Here is a 20,381-nt window from a genome sequence, read left to right on the forward strand (position 1 = left end):
CTTTTTTTTTTGCACGATCTCTCTCTCATAACAAACAATTGTCAATTTTTTAAATATTGTGCACATCTTTTTAATTATTTAAAGTCAATATAAAAATTATATTGATGAAACTTCTTCTTCATTGTCATCTTGTTCTTATTCTTGTATCTTGTCAGATGAGTCTTCAACTACTGCTCCATCTTCACCCCTCATCAGCAATTTCGACGAGTAATTCCACTTTTTCTTTCTTTTGAAAATTCATGGAGTCTTTTATTTTTCTTCTCTTAAATATGTTCTTTTACTTTGCACTTGAAATTTTTAACAATTGTTATTCATCTTATTTATAGAATTTTTAACTCTTCTTGGAACATTTCTTGTAACAAAATTTTATTTAAATTTGAAGATAACAAGAAACAAACTTTGTTTTAAAAAAAAAAAACTTTAGTTTTCCAAATAGATAACATCAATTAGTTTTTTTTTTTTTTTTTTAAAGATAAGAGTAATTGACAAAGGGTATCATTGACAAATTGTACCCTTAAAATACCAAAAAGACAGTTAAATAGAAACAAAAAATTCACCTTAAAAATATACTTAAAAAGAAACGGAGGGGAGAATTTCATAATTATTGGTAGGAATGAAGTAAGAAAAGCAAGAGTATATTGCCTGATTTATATTCAACACAAAAAGGCTCAACTCTAGTTTGAACTTTTTTTTTTTGAGAAAACTCTAGTTTGAATTTATAGCTTATAACTTACCATTTTATTAAATGATAAAATGTATAATAAAAGACGAAAGAAAAGAATGACGAGTGCAACAATTCCTTAAAAAAAAAAATGACGAGTGCAACAAGTCGTTAAAAAAAAAAAAACCACTAGTGAAAGGTTCCTTTTTTTTTTTTTTAATAAGAGTGGAAGGTTCCAATGTGAAGAGATTCTTTGGGCCGGAAAATATTATGAGATAATTTTTCAATTTTTTTTAGTGGCCGGGGTTTAAATCCGAACCTTATATATACTATATATTGTCCCTAACAATTGAGCCAAACTTTTAAATTTATATACACTCTGTGTTTTCTTTCAATTTAAGCCTTTTGATTATCATTATTTTGAAGTAATATAATCGTAGTTACAATTATCTGAATTTTTTATTTAAATGACAATGTTGGTTAATATAAGACCGGTGCTAGTCACACAAAAAAAAAAAAATAAGTTACACCTCAGAATGACTAACATACCCTTTAATTAAAATAAAAATTTTAAATTAACTAAATTTACATTAACGTAAATTGAACATAAGTAAACTTAATTTACATTAACCTAAATTGAAGATAAGTAAACTTAATTTACATTAACCTAGATTGAATGTAAGTAAACTGAATTTACAAACTTAATTTACATTAACCTAGATTGAACGTAAGTAAACTGAATTTACATTAACCTAGATTGAACGTAAGTAAACTGAATTTACATTAACCTAGATTGAACATAAGTAAATTGAATTTACATTAACTTATATTGAACGTAAGTAAACTGAATTTACAAACTTAATTTACATTAACCTAGATTGAACGTAAGTAAACTGAATTTACATTAACCTAGATTGAACATAAGTAAACTGAATTTACACTAACCTAAATTGAACGTAAGTAAACTGAATTTACATTAAACTAGATTGAACGTAAGTAAACTGAATTTACAAACTTAATTTACATTAACCTAGATTGAACGTAAGTAAACTGAATTTACATTAACCTAGATTGAACATAAGTAAACTGAATTTACATTAACCTACATACGTAAACTACACTAACCACTTTTATATACATACACGTAAACTTAATTTACACTAACCTCTCGCTTAAAATCAAATTGACAGACATATCTCATACCAAAACAAACAATAAACAAATAGAAACTCATCGAAAATGAAATTTATGAAATTCACTAACCTTTATGAATATAGTACAGATCAATAACAAAGATGTTGATTCAGATATTGGTTGCACATCTATGGTGATTTGTGGATGAAAGGGGGTAAGGGTTCAGAATGATCATAAAAGATGAATTTTTAAAAATTTACATGAAGAGGGCAATTTTGATATTATTGTAAAATTTTAAATAAATTTAGGTGTAACTTTTTTTTTTTTGGATGTGACTAGCACCGGTCTTAATATAATTGTTATATGCATGCTCTTAAAGTTCATTATTATGCATTGAGAATATTTTATTATTTTATAAAGCATAAATACTAAAATGAAAATAAATATAAAATAAAATTTTAGCATATTAAAATTAATTAAATAATATATAAAATATCTGAAAAATGTTAAATTTAAAATATTAAATTTAAATAATAATTTACATAAACTTATTATGAATTAAAAATACTCTTTTATTTTATTTTATATTTAGTTGAATCGTTAATTTTGCCAAAATTTTAATTAGCTTATTAGCTATCAATTATCAACCACAAGTTATCACTCATCAGACATCAACCATAAGCTCTAAACAATTAACTAACTTATCAGTCATCCGCTATTTTTACCGAACAAAGTTTATGTCTATTTTTTTTAGGAAGTTAAACTGGTATACCAAAATTGACATTTGAGACAAAAGAACATGAGACCTTAGGATGAACACACTCCACAATCTTAAGTCAACCACCAGGTCAACTCTAGTGGATTCAAAGCTTACGACGGTTGTAATCAACTTATTGAATTCTATTCTTTCACTCATGTGCCGGATAGGATTCTCAGGTGATCCTAATATATTCAAGTTTGGCTTCTTATAAAAAAAAAATACTAATATTGTGCAATTAGAAAAGCAAATATCTAAAACCAATCAATTGAACTCAAGTGGTTAATGAGCTCCACCATAGACGAATTGTTCTTCAGAATATAAGTTTGATTACTGATTAGTATAGGTTTTGGTCAAACTTTACTTACCTCCTGAACTTGACGTTACGAGGGTCACTTTTCTCAAGAACCGGAGGGTAACAACAAAAAAGAAAATCAAATATCTCCGTGAAAAAAAGATAAAAATAATTATTCAAAAAAAAATAAAGATAAAAATTAAATGTGGAAGCCTTATCCTCCCAACAAAAAATGTTGAAACCTAACAGCATTCATTAGTTAAATAAAAAATAATAATAATTGAAGTAGTAAAACCTCTAAAAAAAACATTGAAGCGGTAAAAAAAAACCAAAAATCAAATATTGAAATCAAATATAGAATGAATCATTCTACAAAAAAATAATATTCCCTTTTTTTTTTTTGAGCAAAAATAATATTCCCTCTAAAAGTTATATATATTTCAATGAAATAATAACCAAATCTTTTTATAAAAGTTATATATTTGAATCAAATAATTAGTAAATCTTTTTATGACAAACTTGGAGACCACTCTAAGCAATATATAGCGTCTTTCCTCCACTTTCCCTGTCATTAGTCATTACTAATATCGATCACACTTTGGTGATCGTGCTCCTTCTCTCTCTCATAAAACCCTTATTCTTTGCTGATCGTGCTCCTAAACAAAGCCCTTATTCTTGATCAAAGGAAGTGTTTAAGAAGGTCAGTAGCTATATGAACAAATTCTGAGTTTCATGTCATAGTATCTCTTTGCTTCTAGGTATTTTTACTTCTTAAATTTATCAGATTTTTTCTTTATGATTTTCTGAAAGTATATTTTATTTATCTTCCCTTCTTTACTGAGAAAGGGTTTTTGTGTTACATGTTTTGATGTTAGAGAATGGATACTTGTTAAATAAGTGATGCATGATTCTGCACTGTCAATTCAAAACATTAACTGGTGTCGTAGGAACCTTTAATGTGCTTGATAATGATTTTTAGAAATTATATTTTTTATTCCTCCTCCCTTCTTATTGTGAAGTGTGAAAGTGTTTTTGTATTGTTTTCATTAGGGTTTTGATGTTAGACTTAGAGAATGAAAGTTTAATTTAAGAAAGTAACTACTACTACGTACTCCTCTATATAACTAGGTATCAATCACACTTTCGTGATCGTGTTCACAAAACCCTTATTGTTGATCAAAGTAAGTTTGAGAATGTCAGAGGCTATAAGAACAAATTTTGAGTTTCATGTGATATTATCTTTTTGTTTCTAGGTATTTTTACTTATTAAATTCAGACTTTTTTCTTTCTTTACGTTTGATAATGATTTTCAGAAAGTATATTTTATTACTCCTCCCTTCTTTACTCTGGAAGTGTTTTTATGTTGCTAGAATGGATATACTTGTTAAATAAATTCTGAATTTCTTGTGATAGTGTCTCTTTACTTCTGGGTATTTTTACTTCTTAAATTTATGACTATTTCTTTCTTTAAATTTGGTAATGATTTTCTGAAAGCATATTTTATTTATCCTCCCTTCTTTACTGTTTCTGGTGTTGATGTTAGAGTTAGAGAATGAATAGTTGTTAGTTAATTAAGTTATGCTTGTGCGTTGTAAATTCACCACATTAACCCCCTCTTTTACACATGCTGCTGCTAGTTGTTTAATGTTTAAATATTGCTGAGAGAATTTTTTTTATTGGTTTGTTAACATTCTTTCTCATCGTTTCTTGCTCAGAATTTCAACTTGTACCTGATTCAAGACCACAATGATAATGATGAAGGAAGACCCTGGTTCAAAACCAATCATGATCCGTAAAGTGTGGGGATACAATTTGTCTTGCGAATTCAAGCTCATTAGTCAGTTAATTGGTAAATACAATTTCATCTCAATGGACACTGAATTTCCTGGAATTGTTCATTCACCCACAGTCCGCCGTCGCCTCCAACCTAACGAGCAATACAGTTACTTGAAAGCCAACGTTGATGCTCTAAACATTATTCAGATCGGTCTTACCTTATCGGATGCAATTGGTAACCTCCCTAGTGATCAGAACAATCGTTACATCTGGGAATTCAATTTCCGTGACTTTAACGTCAAGAGGGATCTCCACAACAAAGACTCCATTGACATGCTCCACCGTCAGGGTATCAACTTCTTTCGTAACACTGTTCAAGGTGTGGACTCGTTTCATTTTGCGATGCTGATGCGGTGGTCTGGACTGCTTTTCAACAACTCGGTGACATGGGTGACATTCCACAGTGCGTATGATTTTGGATATCTGGTGAAAATCTTAACGCGGCATTATCTTCCTCGTAGCTTGAAAGAGTTTTTGCATGTTTTGAGAGAATTATTTGGAAGGAATGTGTATGATATCAAGTATATGATTCGCTATTCAAATGCACTTTATGGCGGTCTTGAACAAGTTGCGAGTATTCTTCATGTGGATCGGGCCATTGGTAAGTGCCATCAAGCTGGATCCGACAGTTTGTTGACATCGCAGACTTTTCACAAGATGGTGAACACATATTTTATCAACAATGAAGTCAAAAAGCACGCTGGAGTCATATTTGGATTAGAAGTTACAGCTTGATAAAGAAACCTTGATTTGAGTTTGAATTGCTACATAATACATGATAAACATTTAGTATATGTTTTAATTGTTTCTGACAATATAATATCAACATGCTTACTTTTTTTTTTTATTTCTCTTTTAAATTAAAATTCATATCTTTGTTCTGGTTTTGTATAGTTTCTGCTCAGCGCACAAACAATTTATTTGTGCTTGTTTCTTCTGCTTTCACCCTAACGAACGCGATTTTCTTTAACCTTACCACCTAAGCATTAGTGATGGGAAATTCCTAGGAATAATATGTCCAGCAACACCAATAGGTTTTGAACACATCTTTATGAATTTATATATCGGGATAGTAACACGCGATATTTTCTGCTTCAGGAATATGTACAGCCACCGACTATATAGCGTCCCTTGATCAAATGTATATAATAATAATAATACTATAACCTTTCACGCAACCACTTTTTTTTATACATTCTATACAATTCTTTCTTCTTTCTCGAAATGTCTTTTGTTCATCGCCAGTTTGAATATATAGGATGAAAAGTCACTGTCATGGGCCTTTTAATCTTTGTAAAAAACATCATCAGTTACCATCCTCCTGCCACATTTCTCAAACAGCTCTCTGTCTCTCAGAGAAAGTTCAGGATGGCTAGTTCTACTGGTACTGGTGGTAATGGTATCTGTCCTTCGAATTTGTGACCTCCTCGACACCCCAAATTTTATGGTTACAGTTGGGAAAAACCCAAGTCAGCCAGAAAAGAGTGAGTGACATGGTTCACCTTACAAACCGGTGGTTTACCGTATTACTAATTTATGCTTTCCAAGAAACATCTTTGAATCAGAAAACTACCTTGCCTCCGGCTTCTTGGACAAGAATTTCGCCTCCTTGCTACGACTTCTCTCACAGTACACCGATGATCGAAAACTCCAAAGAGTTTTATTGCTTGGTGTCAATGCAGGAGAAGCTTGAGAAGCGTAATGCTGCTCGTGATCTTACAAAACGGAATAATGTGATACGGAAATTATATGAAGCCATCATCGCTGATCATCAGGATTGGTGAAAGATTGATTCAAGAGGCGCTTTTCGCATTAGATGCATTTGAGAACGTTCCAGGTGCAGGAGGATTGGGCAACACCGGTCTCTAGTTTGCAATTTTAAATGTTACTGATCAATTATACGTGGATCAAAGGGGTAAGATATACAGTATGCATAATGATGTTGATATTGAACTTTGATATTGCAGGGAACATTGTTTTCACTGATAAGATGTGAAATGAATTATAAATCCTCTTGCTTATGAAAGTTATTGTGCCAACCTTATCTAACTAATTGTCTAACAAATTAACTGAATCTATAATTTTTCTTACTAAATTTGGTCACCTTACTAATTTTTTGAATTACACTTTTAGAGTCACATAATTCGATACTCTTTTATTAATTGACTCTAAAAAATTATTTTAGAGCACCCTTTCTCTTTTAGCGTCACAAAACTTTGAGTCAGTTAATTTAGAGTCAAAATATTTAGCTCTATTGAAATTTGGTCATGTAACCTTTCTCTTTTATCTCTCACTACTTATTTCTCTTTCTTCGATCTTCATCCACTTATCTCGATTAACCGGTTCACAAATTTCCATGAATTAGTGGAGAATTTGTGCAAACCAATTTGCAAAAAGTGTCGTGAACTGGTATGTACGTACCAATTCACGTATCATGTCAAGAGAATTATGTGACCATGTATTACCCTTTTTTTGGTTCATGTTTTCCACCTCTTATTTTTCTTGGTTATTTTTTTTATGGAAGAGTATATTTTTATTTGGAGCAAGTAGGATAATTTTTTTTTTTTTTTTTTTTATGTATATGGGTATTATTAGTCGAACAAATTGTAAGTCAATCAAAAAAAAAAAAAAAAAAAAAAACAAAGATTAATTAGTTCATAACCGGTGATTCTAATCTCATTCTCAATAGATTTGATTCACTTGGTTAATCCACCATAACATGACAAATTATCAAGGGTAATTTATAAGCAAATTTGCTTTTGCTTTTCTTACTTTATTGATTTATTAATACAGCTGAAATCTTTTAGTGAAAGTGTCTTAAAATCCGTTGATCTTGTCTTTCCCCTTTCTCAACTGTCTTAATTTTTTTTTTTATGGAAGTTGCAATTGGTTTGATTCAGGGACCTTCTCCGGTATATATCAATATATATGCTTGTGATTTTGTCATTTATTTTTATAACTCAGGAACTACTAGTATTGTTACATGTAATCTATTATTGGACCAAAAAAAAACCTTAACAATCAGCATATTCAAATGTCCTTTATGCATATTTCTGACCAAAACTATCTAGCAACAGACCATTTTGATCGCTTAAGGTGTGTTTGGATTGAGGGTTTAAGAGGGGAAAGGAGGGGAGGATTTACTTTTTTTTTTTTTTTTTAATTACGGACTATATAACATGTTTTTCTAAAATAATTTTAGTGTGATTAAAGTATTATATGATCATTTATCATGTTATTATTTTAATTTTTTAAAAAATATTTTTGATAGTGTGCATAATTTAAAAACAAAAAGTAAGTCATTCTCTTCTCTCCATTCCCCTCCCAAACCCTCTATCCAAACACATCTTTAACGTGAGACGTTATCATCGTAGTCCCAAAATATATCACAATTGCAAACACATCCTCTAAAAACATATTCAAGGACTAAAATAACCAATAAAAAAATATTTCTGACCGGTTGGTTTCAATTTTTTAAATTATTTCCATATTATTTTAAAAGAAAACAATCATAAGTAATTCTAAAAAAAAAAAAAAAATCATTAATAGAGTAATCAATATATTATAGTTTTATGGCAGTTCCTCAACATGAAAATGTTTTTCTTCTCTCTCTTCATTATAATCAAATTACTATTTAAAATGTTTTTTTTTTGGTACAACTATTTAAAATGTTTTTAATGTCTTTTTTAGTTTAATTGTTATACACATTGTATTACAAGTTTTACACATGTATTCAACAATATGATGCCACATAATTTAATGAGTTTAATTTAAACAAATGACCTGCCAACAAACTATTTCATCAGAAACATAATCAACATGAAATGACAATTCTTCATCAACTTTAAAGGGACACAACCAACTAACGGTATTAAATAAAAGAAATATGGCTGTTAGATATGACATAATTAGACTAATAACGAACTAAAATCTCGAATTTTGACGATCAAAATCTTCAATATATGTAAATTTGAGAAACTATCCTTTCATAAACTTTGTTAACATGAAAGAAACATATCTTCGTTGATTAAAGTGGACTTAACCAACTAACGATATCAAATAAAATCAATCGTGAAAAAACATCTAGCACTCTCCAGTTTGTAGCATCATTTATTTAAAATCAGTATATGCGCCTTCGAATTATAACAGAACATTGACAACTGTATATGTAAGAATTCTGATACGCCAAAATTCCCTTTTGTAGATGTTATATTATTGGTTAACCAAAATAACTTTTAAAAAAAAGTCGGTTTCCTAACTGCACCGTAGAAGTGCCTTAGTTTTATAGCTTAAAACTTGTAACTTTTTGCCAAAATCTAGTTTGAATTGTGTATAATTTAAGTTGAAATTAGTTCTGGTATTGATTCCTATTATTAATGTTTCCCTTGTTGTCAATTTCTGTCTTAACATATACATTACCTGTCCTAGAAAACAAACAAGAAAAACCTAGTAAAAAAACTCGTCAGTTTTCTTTTTCATCACATTCTTTCGTATCAATACACAATTTTATTTCACCATCATCAAGAATGGAACAAGCCAACCCAGGGATTAAGAACATGGATTATAAAAAAAAAGTGACAAATACAAGAATGGTCAATTATGCAACATCTTGATCCAAATCGTGAACGTCTTAACATTGTTTGTTTCAATTGCAATATTGGTTTTTGGTTTAAGGATATGGAATACCAGACAAGCTAACACAGAATGTGAGATTTCTCTACTGGGTCTCATAGGTGTCTGTTGTCAATCGCTCTCAATTCTCGCGTTCTATATCTTTATCTTGTTCTTGACACTCCTTTTTCTATTCTCCAGCCAAATCAAAGGCACTGAAGCTTGGTTGCAGAAAAAAGTTAACAATAACAACAATTGGTATGCGTTTAAGAGTTGTTTGCAACCTCAAAATTTTTGCTCTGATCTTCATTCGGAAACTCCCAACGATTTCTTTCGCAAATTCTACACTGAGAACTTCTCACCTATTCAGGTTAGAATTTTATTTTTCTTTATTGGATTTATGTTCTTGTTGATTGCTTTTATGGGTGTCATCAAAATTTGAGCTTGCACGTGATTTACAGTATAGATGTTGCAAGATCAGAAATATTACTTATACCAACCCTGATTGTGATTTTTGGAGTAACGATCCAAACATTTCATGCTTCGATTGCCAATCTTGCAAGGCTGACTTACTGCATGTCATCAATTCTGATTGGGATGACTTCTATATTTTCTTTGTTCTCTCATTTTGGTTGCTCGCCATGCATGGTGCTCTTTCCCACTTTCCATGCATTCGATAATGTATTAGATGACAGAAGAGATGAAAAAACATTGAAAGAAGAGATGAAAAAGGATGGTGATATGATGTAAAATTACTAAAATACCCCTAATATATGGGGGTGTACATAAGAGGTGTATGAAAAAGGATGTCTATCTATCTTTTTCCTCGGAAAAGAAGAATAAAAAATGTTCTCATAATTAATTAAATATTATAAAAATGGCATGTTATTAATTATAATAGAAAATATATGTTATTATTATTTTGAAATTGACAATATTTTAAAAATGGTAGAATATCCTGATAAAAATGGTCTTCCAATTTCATCAGGATAATTTTTAACCCAATAGAAATTACAAAGGAAAGTCAGGATATGATAGAAAAATGATTTATTTTATCTTATCCCTTTGATGCTTGAAACATGAGATTTAAGCAGGATATGATTAATGTATCATATCATGTCTCCCTATCCTAACCATCAAACGAACCCTAAAAGTGGGGTTTGACACGGTATAACACTCTTCACCATTAATTTGAGTAATAAAACACTATCCACCACTAATTTATTATCAACTCAAAAGTAACAATGTAAAAATAGTTAGATTTTATAAGAAAAGTTGAACAAATAACAATAATGACAACCAAACTATAAATGATCCAGAATATAATGATTCAACCAAAGATAAATTCAGAATCTATATGCATAAGAAATTTCAAACAATCAAACTAAAAACAAAAATAAATAGATTATGGGAATAACACCGTTTTTTGTTCACAGAGTTTGCCCTAAGAAAATGCCGATGTTGCAGGAGAAAACACCTCTCTGATCCACTATGAAAGGGTCTTTACAAATAGATACAAACAAATCCAAGAAGTTAGCCTCAATTGTCCAAGATCATCACTAACTTCTCATTTATTTCCTCGATGATTTTCACTGTAGGATTCAATAGTGAAAGTTTGAATCATTACCCTAATAAGTCAAATTATTCAAGATGTTTACAATGTATTTTCCAACTCAAAACGCTCTCAACATATATCTCTCTCATTATTACCATGATTTGAATCATCACCACGAGAAACTAAAAAAATACACATTCAAAAAACATATCTACCATATAAACAAAGAATTAAGAGTGTGTCAAGAGTGTAAAACAGAGAGAAAATCAAATATTTTCTAATAATTCATTGTAATTTTCACTCTTGATACACTTTAAAATAACGGGTAATATTTTATTTTTTTTTGAAGGAACGGGTAATATATTTGTTTGTTTTAGAATTGAATTAAGCCTCGCATAATAATATTGCATAGTATTAGGTTTTTTTTATTGAAGTTGAAAGGGTACAAATGTTATTTATATAACTTACTTAGTTTAATAGAGGTATGTATATTCACGATACGGATATCATCAAATTCACGTCGTATTCATTAAAATGATGAGTACTTGAAATATCCGTTTATTTTATCCATCAATATCCAATAAGATAGTTGCCCTTAGGTCGGTTGCTGTTTTTATCAACGGAATTGAAGTAAATTTTTTATTCTAGTTGAATGATTTTAATTAGTTGACCATGTAGTGAGTCCGTTGGAGAGAGTGAGTAGGTGGCAGCGAGTCAGGGATTTGACTCTTTCATTTCACTTCCATCAAATTCTCAACAAACTTCCAAATATCACTCCATAATAGAGTTTCCTAAAAAATTGGAATTTCTAAATGGTGAAACCTTCAAACTTGTTTGGCTCTCGTGATCTCATGTTCTATAATTGCATTTTTCCTTCAATCTTAACATATACCAATTGGTATCATAGGTGCTTTCTTTCAAAATTGGAATTACCTATCCTACAAAACAAACAACAAAAACATGGATGAAAAAACTAAACAGTTTTCTTCTTTCTTGACATCAATCTTTCGTCTCCTAAGTTACATTTCACCAGCATTCAAACTAGCCAACAATGGTATCAAGGAAATAGATTATAAACAAAAAAAACAATACGAAGATAGTGAATTCAACAATATCTTGACCGGAGTCCTTAGCTTATTAGCTCTAATGGTTTCCATTCCAGTATTGAATTTGGGTTTAGAAGCATGGAGAACAGAAGAAGTCAAAACAGCATGCGATGCTTCGTATGAAAAACATGTTATTCTCTTCGGCATTTTCCTCTTTGTGGTTTCTCTAATGGGTTTCGTAGGTGCTTGTTTTCGATCGTTCAAAATTCTAGGGTTCTATCTCCTTATCCTATTCTTGGCATTCTTTTTTCTATTCTACATCAACATCTTCAATCTTGTTGATCGTTACAAAGGCGATGCTTGGATGCAGGAAAAGGTTAACAATAACTACAGTTGGAATAGGATTAAGAGTTGTTTGCAACCTCAACAATTTTGCGGATCTGAAAATCGTAATGATTTTCGTAAATCATACGCTGATCACTTCTCACCTATTCAGGTTAGAATTTTTCTTTATTAAATTTATGTTTTCGTTGTTGATCGCTTTTATGTGTTGTCATCAAAATTTGAGCTTGCATGTGATTCATCTTTAGGGTTGAAATTTTTTGCTTTGCTTTTCATATTTTTCAAAGTATAGATAGGTAAAACTATAGATACTTTAGACAATATATTTTCAACTTATGTTAATTACTAGCTATTTTCCTTGTGTTCTTTCCTCGTTTGAGTTTTGTGTTTTTTTTATGATCAACTTGTACATAGAAATTATGGCACATTACATATTGCATTTTTTTTTTTGAAGGAATTACATATTGCATTTTGTTTGCTGGTATGTGAATTTTGGTTCTCTTCTATTACAATATCACATGGTATAGCCATGTAAAAAATTGTGTGTCTCTCTATTAGTAAATAGTAACCATCAATGAAATTTGATATTATCATTTATTTAATACTCATGAGAAGAGAAATATGTTCAATTTAACGATAATGACTTAAACCCCCTAAGCCGAGGTTCCGCATTTACAATTTTTGGGGGATAAACTTTTATCTTCTTAATGAAGTGTATTGGAGTTTTATCTTAATCAATGTAAATATTCAAAGCCTTATGGATTTCCATTTTTCTTTTCCTATTTTTTTGCAGAATAGTTGTTGCAAACCTTCAAGCGACTGCGGTTTTACTTATCTGAATTCAACAACTTGGACGAAGCCTGAAAATGTTACTTATACCAACCCTGATTGTGATGCTTGGAAGAACAATCCAAACATTTCGTGCTTCGATTGCCAATGTTGCAAGGATGACGTAGTAAAACTCATGAAGTCGGATAGGGACACGACGAATATTGTTTGCATTATCTCACTTTTGTCGATGGCTAAGATGCTCCATATCGCTACCTCTGCATTCGGGTATACAGTGTTGATACGAATCCGCAAGTATACTGTTTTTTCAAGTAGTAAAAAGATTATCGTTCCTCAGAGGGTTTATATGAATAATAATCTTGTTTTTAATTCTGATTAGCGGAAAAGATTAAGTTGGTTGAGTTTATAATTGCTTGGTTAAAACTCAGATTAAAAAAAGCGTAATGGGATCATTTGTTTTATAATAATGCCGAAACATAAACATGCCAAATCTATTTCTCTATCTTATATGTTAAATTCTTTTCTAAAAGCAAGATTATCTTAGGCAATTCATGTTTTCTGATCGAAATATATAAATGTATCTCAATAACAACTAAGCATGGTCGACTGTTATTGAGATCCTATAAGCGCAAATCTTTTTGCCTCAAAACTTCACAAAACTATTCATCTTGGGTGTTCCCATCAAGTTTTGTGTTGTCTTATCTAATCTCATTTGTTCCAATATCAAACTTCTTCGTTTGATATTTGAGATGATGAAGTAACAACTATTAAACTTCTCCGTTTGGTATTTCGTTTAATACGTGTTACTGAGTTTAAAACGATGAGAATAGATTAGAAAAAATAGAATTTAAATAAAATAGATATCTAGACTTGGTTTGAATAGGATTTAATCATTAGACTATTCCAACAACTAGAAGGTCTACTCACTCAAAATCATTGTAGACCAAAGATTGAAATAAAAAGACATAGAACTAAATTGCATAATTGTAAATGTTTGAATATAAATTGCTGGAATATAAATTTGCAGAAATATAAATAACAAGAGAAAGTAAAGAGCAAGAATGTAAAAGTGCATAAATATTAAAGCAAATGAACTTAGAACAAATGTAAAACTTTTGATTTCTCTAGAGTCAACTTACAAGCATTCCAAGATGATTACAAGTTTGATGGAGGACCTGTTTATAGCCTAAAACCTCAAGACAAGACATTAAACTCATATTTATAAGCTTTAAAATGGGAAAACCAAAGAGTTTCGTAACTGCCCTAACTGACAGTAAAGCAGTCCATGCACTTTTCAGCTTCCAAGTGTTAAAAATGCAGGGCCTGTAGGGAAAACGCACGGTATGCTTCCAGGGAGAAATGCAAGGTTCGTGCGTTTTCAAAGTCAGATCGTGCATTTTTCCACCAACTTTTCCACCCCTTTCTGTTTCCAATTGAATTTAGGTGTCTTCATGAAAGTTGTAGATATGAATATTATTTTTCATTTGCTTTTCATTTGACTCCATTTAGACATCTACAACTTAAGTTATGATCAAAATATTGCACATGGTTCAGCATGGACCATGTGTTTTTCCAGCTATTCATTTTTCTTGCTTTTCTTCAATTTCTTTGCTCCTACCTCAGCCAAATGCTCTCATATTTCTTCGTTATTTGTCCTGAAAATAAAAACCAAAGTATTTGTAGTAAAAGAGCTCTAAACTAGGATCAAAACTAACAAAACTTTATTGATTTTGAATGCTAAAAATGACATAAACTACAACTTATCAAGTGCCTGACAATTGGAAGAGGATAAAGTCTAATATGGACTCACCTTCATAAGTGATCCACCATGGACACGTCGTCTTTTGGTTTTAAATGTTAATGGTTCTCCTAATTTCTTTTTCTTTTTCGGTACATGGTTCTCCTCATTTTTATGATTAAAATAATGACTAAATTGAAACAATTTTAATCAAAACAACGAAAAATAATTATGTAGTTCGTGTTGCTACGACATCAACCAAGTCATCGTTTTAGCCATGAATATATGAAAAATGTCATGAGTTTCTTTTTTATTTTTTATTTCTGAATAATATCATTGATCGTCGTTATAATTTTTGATGATTTTTAGTATTGATCCATAGTGGATCACTTAAGAAGGTGGTCCATCGAAGAACTCGTCTTGGAAGCTATATTAGGCTTTTCAATAATTATTCAACATTATTAGCATGTAGTACATTTATGAGAATGGGAGAATTTGATAGCTCTCCCACTATGGGTAAGTGAGTTTACAGCTAGATCTTGCTGCACCATTTCCTTCCCTCAACTCTTCTCTCGCTTTGAATTAATCTTTATGCCAACCACTGCCAATTAGAAACTGGGACACATTGTATGCCACTGCCAATTATCAACTGGCGACCGATGTGTATCACCACAATTATTAATCGACCACTGTCGCGTACCACGACCAATTACCGACCGACGAATGATGACCAAAATGATAAAATGGTCTTCTTTATATTCTTCTTAGCCACTCGTCTTCGTTTTTCCTCTTTAAGAACATCTTGGCTCCATAACTCTTCATCTTGTTGGACTTCATTCTCAAGAAGCTTTGAGAGACATTTCCCTTTTGTCACCCGAGATGTGTGATCCAGGAGTTGTTAATGGATGATGGTGGATCAGTCTAGAAGAAAGAATGTCATTGTGTTTGAAATTTAGTCTAGAAGAAGAAGAAAACTAAACCACTAACTTTATTGAAGTTTTTGAAAATTATCTACGTTTTTTAAAACAAAAAGTAAACCGGAAAGCTTTAATTAAAAAATTTGGCCATAAAGGTTTGAATAAATTTTCTAGGACAAAGTTGTAAATCGAAAAGCTTCAAAATATCTTTTTCCGTATGTATTTTGCAACAATTACTCTTTTTTTTTTTTTTGGTTACAGAGAGGCTAACAGAAGCAAGGAAACAGAACAGAAAACAGAAACAAAAGAAAAAACCAAAACAAGCAGCTATCTCCTAATAAAGACAGTGCCTATAGCATCAGCTCTAAGCAGAGGGAGGAGGTCAGCTGGCGGCGATTGGTGGACGACAAGATGAACATCTGAATTAGCACCCAACTTGGCAAAGAAATCCGCACATTGGTTCCCCTCTCTTAATGTGTGATGGAGAGAGATATTTCGAACACTAAGCAAATCCTTTATGTTCTGAATGAGGACGGCGTAGGTGTGATATCTCGGAGTGTCATTCATAATAAGATTAACTGCAAGAAGGGAATCCGAGTAGCACATGACGTCATTCATATTCAAATCAATAATCATATGCAGACCTTGGTGAATCGCGGTTAGCTCGGCTTGCAATATGTCCGTCGAATTCGGGATGAAACCGGAAAATCCTGAGATGAACAAGCCTGCACTATTACGGAGAATACCACCGTAACCGGTGCGTGAGGGAGTGCCTAAGCAGCTGCCATCAACATTAAGAATGTGGTCATGGTGATTTCTGTTGTTGCATTTCACGAAACGGTCAGAATGATTCACATTTCATGCAACAATTACTCTCTCGTTCTCTCTTTGTCTGCTGAAAACCTTTGGAAAATAATCTGATGAAAAAAAAAATGAAGGATTTAAATTTATATATGAGGGCAAAATGGATATGTCAAATAAATATACAGTTGAGGGTATAATTGATGGAGTGTAGGATAAAAATTTTGCGAGAAAGAAAACTCATTTAAGTATTGATAAAAGAAATGGAATTATGTTCTTTACCCAAACGTTTTTGCTCATTCCCAAGTGAAAAAACTAAAATGCCCCTACGTGAGTTAACTCTCACAGCATGAGATAACTCACGCTAGTGCAAATCTCGGCATGAGTTAACTCACGTTGCGTGAGTAACGTGAGTTAACTCACGCAAAAATATAAATGGTCCATTTGTCAAAAAATATATATTGAAATGGGTCTCGATACACTAGAAGTGAGAAAATTGCTCTTCTAACCCCACCCCACCCCGCATTGTTCACAACCTCTCGAAATTCCTTATTTACATCTAAATAAGGCGTTCAGGAGTAACGAACTATTTGGTTTGGGAGATAACTCAGGCACTATATTTAGTAGATAACTTATTAACTGCATTCGGAGCCTAGTTTCCAATAGGTCTATGAATATCGTTGTGAACAACAACCTTTAATTTGAGAAACATAAGCAAAAATAATTATTATATATAAAAAATCATTCAACAACATTACACAAATACACTACTTGGATTCGTTCTAATTGTAGCTGTCAAATGTATCAGTAGAGTTTGTTTAAACTCTTTAGTTGAAGCAACGATTCTTCAAGTTTAAACAAACTCTACTCACACTTTTGACACCTACGGTGTAAATAAACTCAAATTATGTTATCATTTTAAATTGTGTTGTTGTTTTTAATTATGTTCTATCAATACAAATATTGTTTATGTTTATCAATTTGAACTATTCTTGCTCACAATGATATCCACAGACCCATCAGAAGCTACGTCCTGAATACAGTTTAGGAGTCATCTCATGAATACAGTTCAAGCGTTATCTTCTGAACCAATCCATTTGTAACACATAAACGTCTTACTTAGAGATAAAAATGAAATTCCGAGGGATAGACTTGAGCAATGAAGGGGTCATAGAACTATTTTCTAGAAGTGAGGCTCAGCAACATGTTAATTAGCCGAAAATAGACTCATTAGATGAAACTATTAACACCCCCATGTTTTTGGGTGAAGAGGAATGTTATTTCTAAATATTACACGATCCAAAATTCAAAAGACCCGACAGATGCGACCAATAATGAATTGATTCAAGTGGTAAGAAACTTGAACTATTTAATTTTGTGGTTAGGAGTTCGATTTCTTATTTATGCATATGAAAACAAAATCTGATTGAGAGGGACAAACTCATCTTGTGTGCCCTAGAGGTTCCTTAAGTAAGACTAGACCATCGACCTGTGCTAACGCACGAGTCATATGGAAGGTAATATTTGATGGTGATATCTAACAAAATAGTTTAGATGAATGTCATGATTGTCATATAGTATTTCATAATATTAAGAAACATAGACGTTGGTACTGTACCATAACATAATTTTCCATGACATCGTCCTTGATACCGTAATGTAACATAATAGGTTAAGTATAGTAAGACGGATTAACATTTATAAGTAAGAGATTAGGTTAAGTATAGCGAGACGGGTTAACAGTTATTCCTTTAAAAAAAACAGCATATAATTAGGAACATAATTTCATTTTACTTTAGATACACATTAAATGAAAAAGTGTGGAGGAAAAAATTAGGTTAAAATTAGGTTAAGTATAGCGAGACGGGTTAACATTTATAAGTAAGAGATTTTCAAAAAAAAATAGGATATAATTAGGAACATAATTTTATTTTACTTTAGATAAACATTAAATGCGAAAGTGTGAGGGAAAAATTAGATCAAAATTAGGTTAAATATAGCGAGATGGATTAACATTTATAAGTAACGTAACATAATAGGTTAGGTATAGCGAGACAGGTTAACATTTATAAGTAAAAGATTAGGTTAAGTATAGCGAGACGGGTTAACGGTTATTCCTTTTCAAAAAAACAGCTTATAATTAGGAAAATAATTTTATTTTACTTTAGATAAACATTAAATGCAAAAGTGTAGAGGGAAAAATTAGTTTAAAATTAGAGATGACATTTTGCATAAATTAAATCTAGGGTTAATATAGTAAAGCCACGCGAAAAATTAGGTTAAATCTAGGGTTAATATTGCACCATGGGTTAACATTTAGAAATAAGAGATGACATTTTGCATAAATTAAGTCTATGGTTAATATAGTAAAGTCACACGAAAAATTAGGTTAAATCTAGGGTTAATATTGCGTCACGGGTTAACATTTAGAAACAAGAGATGGCATTTTGCATAAATTAAATCTAGGGTTAATATAGTAAAGTCACGCGAAAAATTAGGTTAAATCTAGGGTTAATATTGGGTTGGGTTAACATTTAGAAATTAAATCTAGGGTTAATATAGTAAAGTCACGCGAAAAAATTAGGTTAAATCTAAGGTTAATAAAAGATGACATTTTGCATAAATTAAATCTAGGATTAATATAGTAAAGTCACGCGAAAAAATTTGGTTAAATCTTAGAGAAAAAAATTGCATGTCGAATTAACTTAAAAAAGTTAGGAGATTACATTACTAACAAACAGTGAAAACTTTGTACAATATCACGGATTCACGGTGACAAAAGAAAAGAATGAGTCAAATAGAATATAATTGAGGTGGACAATTTTTCTATGGTTACTTTAAGAATTTGAAATTAGAATTCGCAGGGCATTTTCATGAAAGTCAAAGTCCTTAATGGACAATAATCAAATAAGCAAACATAATTCTGATTAAGACATCATATAGAACAAAAAGTTTACATGAACCGATTAATCCTAGCCTAAGGAGTCTCACCAAAAGCTTGCACTAATTGATTGCTTCTTAATACACACACGTTCACAATCAATTATTATACCATATAAAATGTATATTTACTTCAATTTTTATAACCTAAAAAAAAATGATTTTGCACACGTTTGCAAGATTTCTTTTTTATTTTAGTCAAGAGTATTCGTTTGAAAATTGGGTAGGAATTGTGAGATGAAGACATTGACTTCATTACAGCTTGATTTACAAGTTAAGCTTGAAATTGGTAGTCCAATATTTCAACTAGAAATTCCCAAATACTTCGAATTCGAATGACAAAAATATACCTTGGTTTAATGGGTTTGAAACTAATTTGAATGCCCTCGTCAAATTTCTTTAACTCACTTGGTGTTACACAAATATAGATGGTAATGATACTCTTTTATAAGGGAACAAAACTATTTAATTTTATTATAAATAAATAAAACAATACAGTGTAAAAAAGGATATGATAAAAAAAGTTATATAAAAAAAAGTATGAATAAAGTCGGGTTAGACATAATCTATTTAAATGAGCCAAGAGCATTTTCTATTAACACTCTTGTTAATATTAGAATACATGTGGATATCGTCACGATCTCCTTATCATTCCACTTCTTAACTCTTTCACTGGATCATCAGGTCAACCATATCACAAACTTACATTTCGGAAGCCTAATGTATTAAGTTTTATGGACACAACTGTTCCCCTCTCTTGTATGTGTCGCGTGCATTAGCAACTTGCAAATTTAGTAAACTATATACATATAAAGTTGGATGATTCAAAAATTGAAAAAAGCAAAGGTTATCATCCTAATATTAGAGTTAGAACCTAAACAAGTGTAAACTCCAATTTGCATTTGCCGCGTGAGATGAACAAATAACAATGTAAAATAAAATGTACAGTCTAAAATATG

The 20,381-nt window shown here is 31.0% G+C and overlaps 2 protein-coding genes across 2 annotated transcripts; both read left to right on the top strand.

Annotated features, from left to right (window-relative positions):
- The first annotated feature begins 4,568 nt into the window (after positions 1-4,568).
- On the top strand, positions 4,569-5,488 carry LOC112421712 (probable CCR4-associated factor 1 homolog 11). Its single transcript, XM_024783216.2, has one exon. The coding sequence runs from the start codon at positions 4,594-4,596 to the stop codon at positions 5,416-5,418; it is 825 nt and encodes a 274-aa protein (XP_024638984.1). The 5' UTR covers positions 4,569-4,593; the 3' UTR covers positions 5,419-5,488.
- Positions 5,489-11,995: 6,507 nt separating this feature from the next.
- LOC11434877 (tetraspanin-8) lies at positions 11,996-13,405 on the top strand. Its single transcript, XM_003617917.3, has 2 exons — positions 11,996-12,391; positions 13,031-13,405. The coding sequence occupies exons 1-2, from the start codon at positions 11,996-11,998 to the stop codon at positions 13,403-13,405; spliced, it is 771 nt and encodes a 256-aa protein (XP_003617965.2).
- Positions 13,406-20,381: the final 6,976 nt, after the last annotated feature.

The sequence above is a fragment of the Medicago truncatula genome, chromosome 5 (assembly GCF_003473485.1).
Source record: "Medicago truncatula cultivar Jemalong A17 chromosome 5, MtrunA17r5.0-ANR, whole genome shotgun sequence".
NCBI classification, from domain to species: Eukaryota; Viridiplantae; Streptophyta; class Magnoliopsida; order Fabales; family Fabaceae; genus Medicago; species Medicago truncatula.

Bases quoted from the DNA above. Each gene is read 5' to 3' on its own strand.
- LOC112421712 (XM_024783216.2), top strand. From the start codon at position 4,594: ATGATAATGATGAAGGAAGACCCTGGTTCAAAACCAATCATGATCCGT.
- LOC11434877 (XM_003617917.3), top strand. From the start codon at position 11,996: ATGGTTTCCATTCCAGTATTGAATTTGGGTTTAGAAGCATGGAGAACA. The intron at 12,392-13,030 runs GTTAGAATTTTT...ATTTTTTTGCAG, and splicing joins ATCACTTCTCACCTATTCAG to AATAGTTGTTGCAAACCTTC.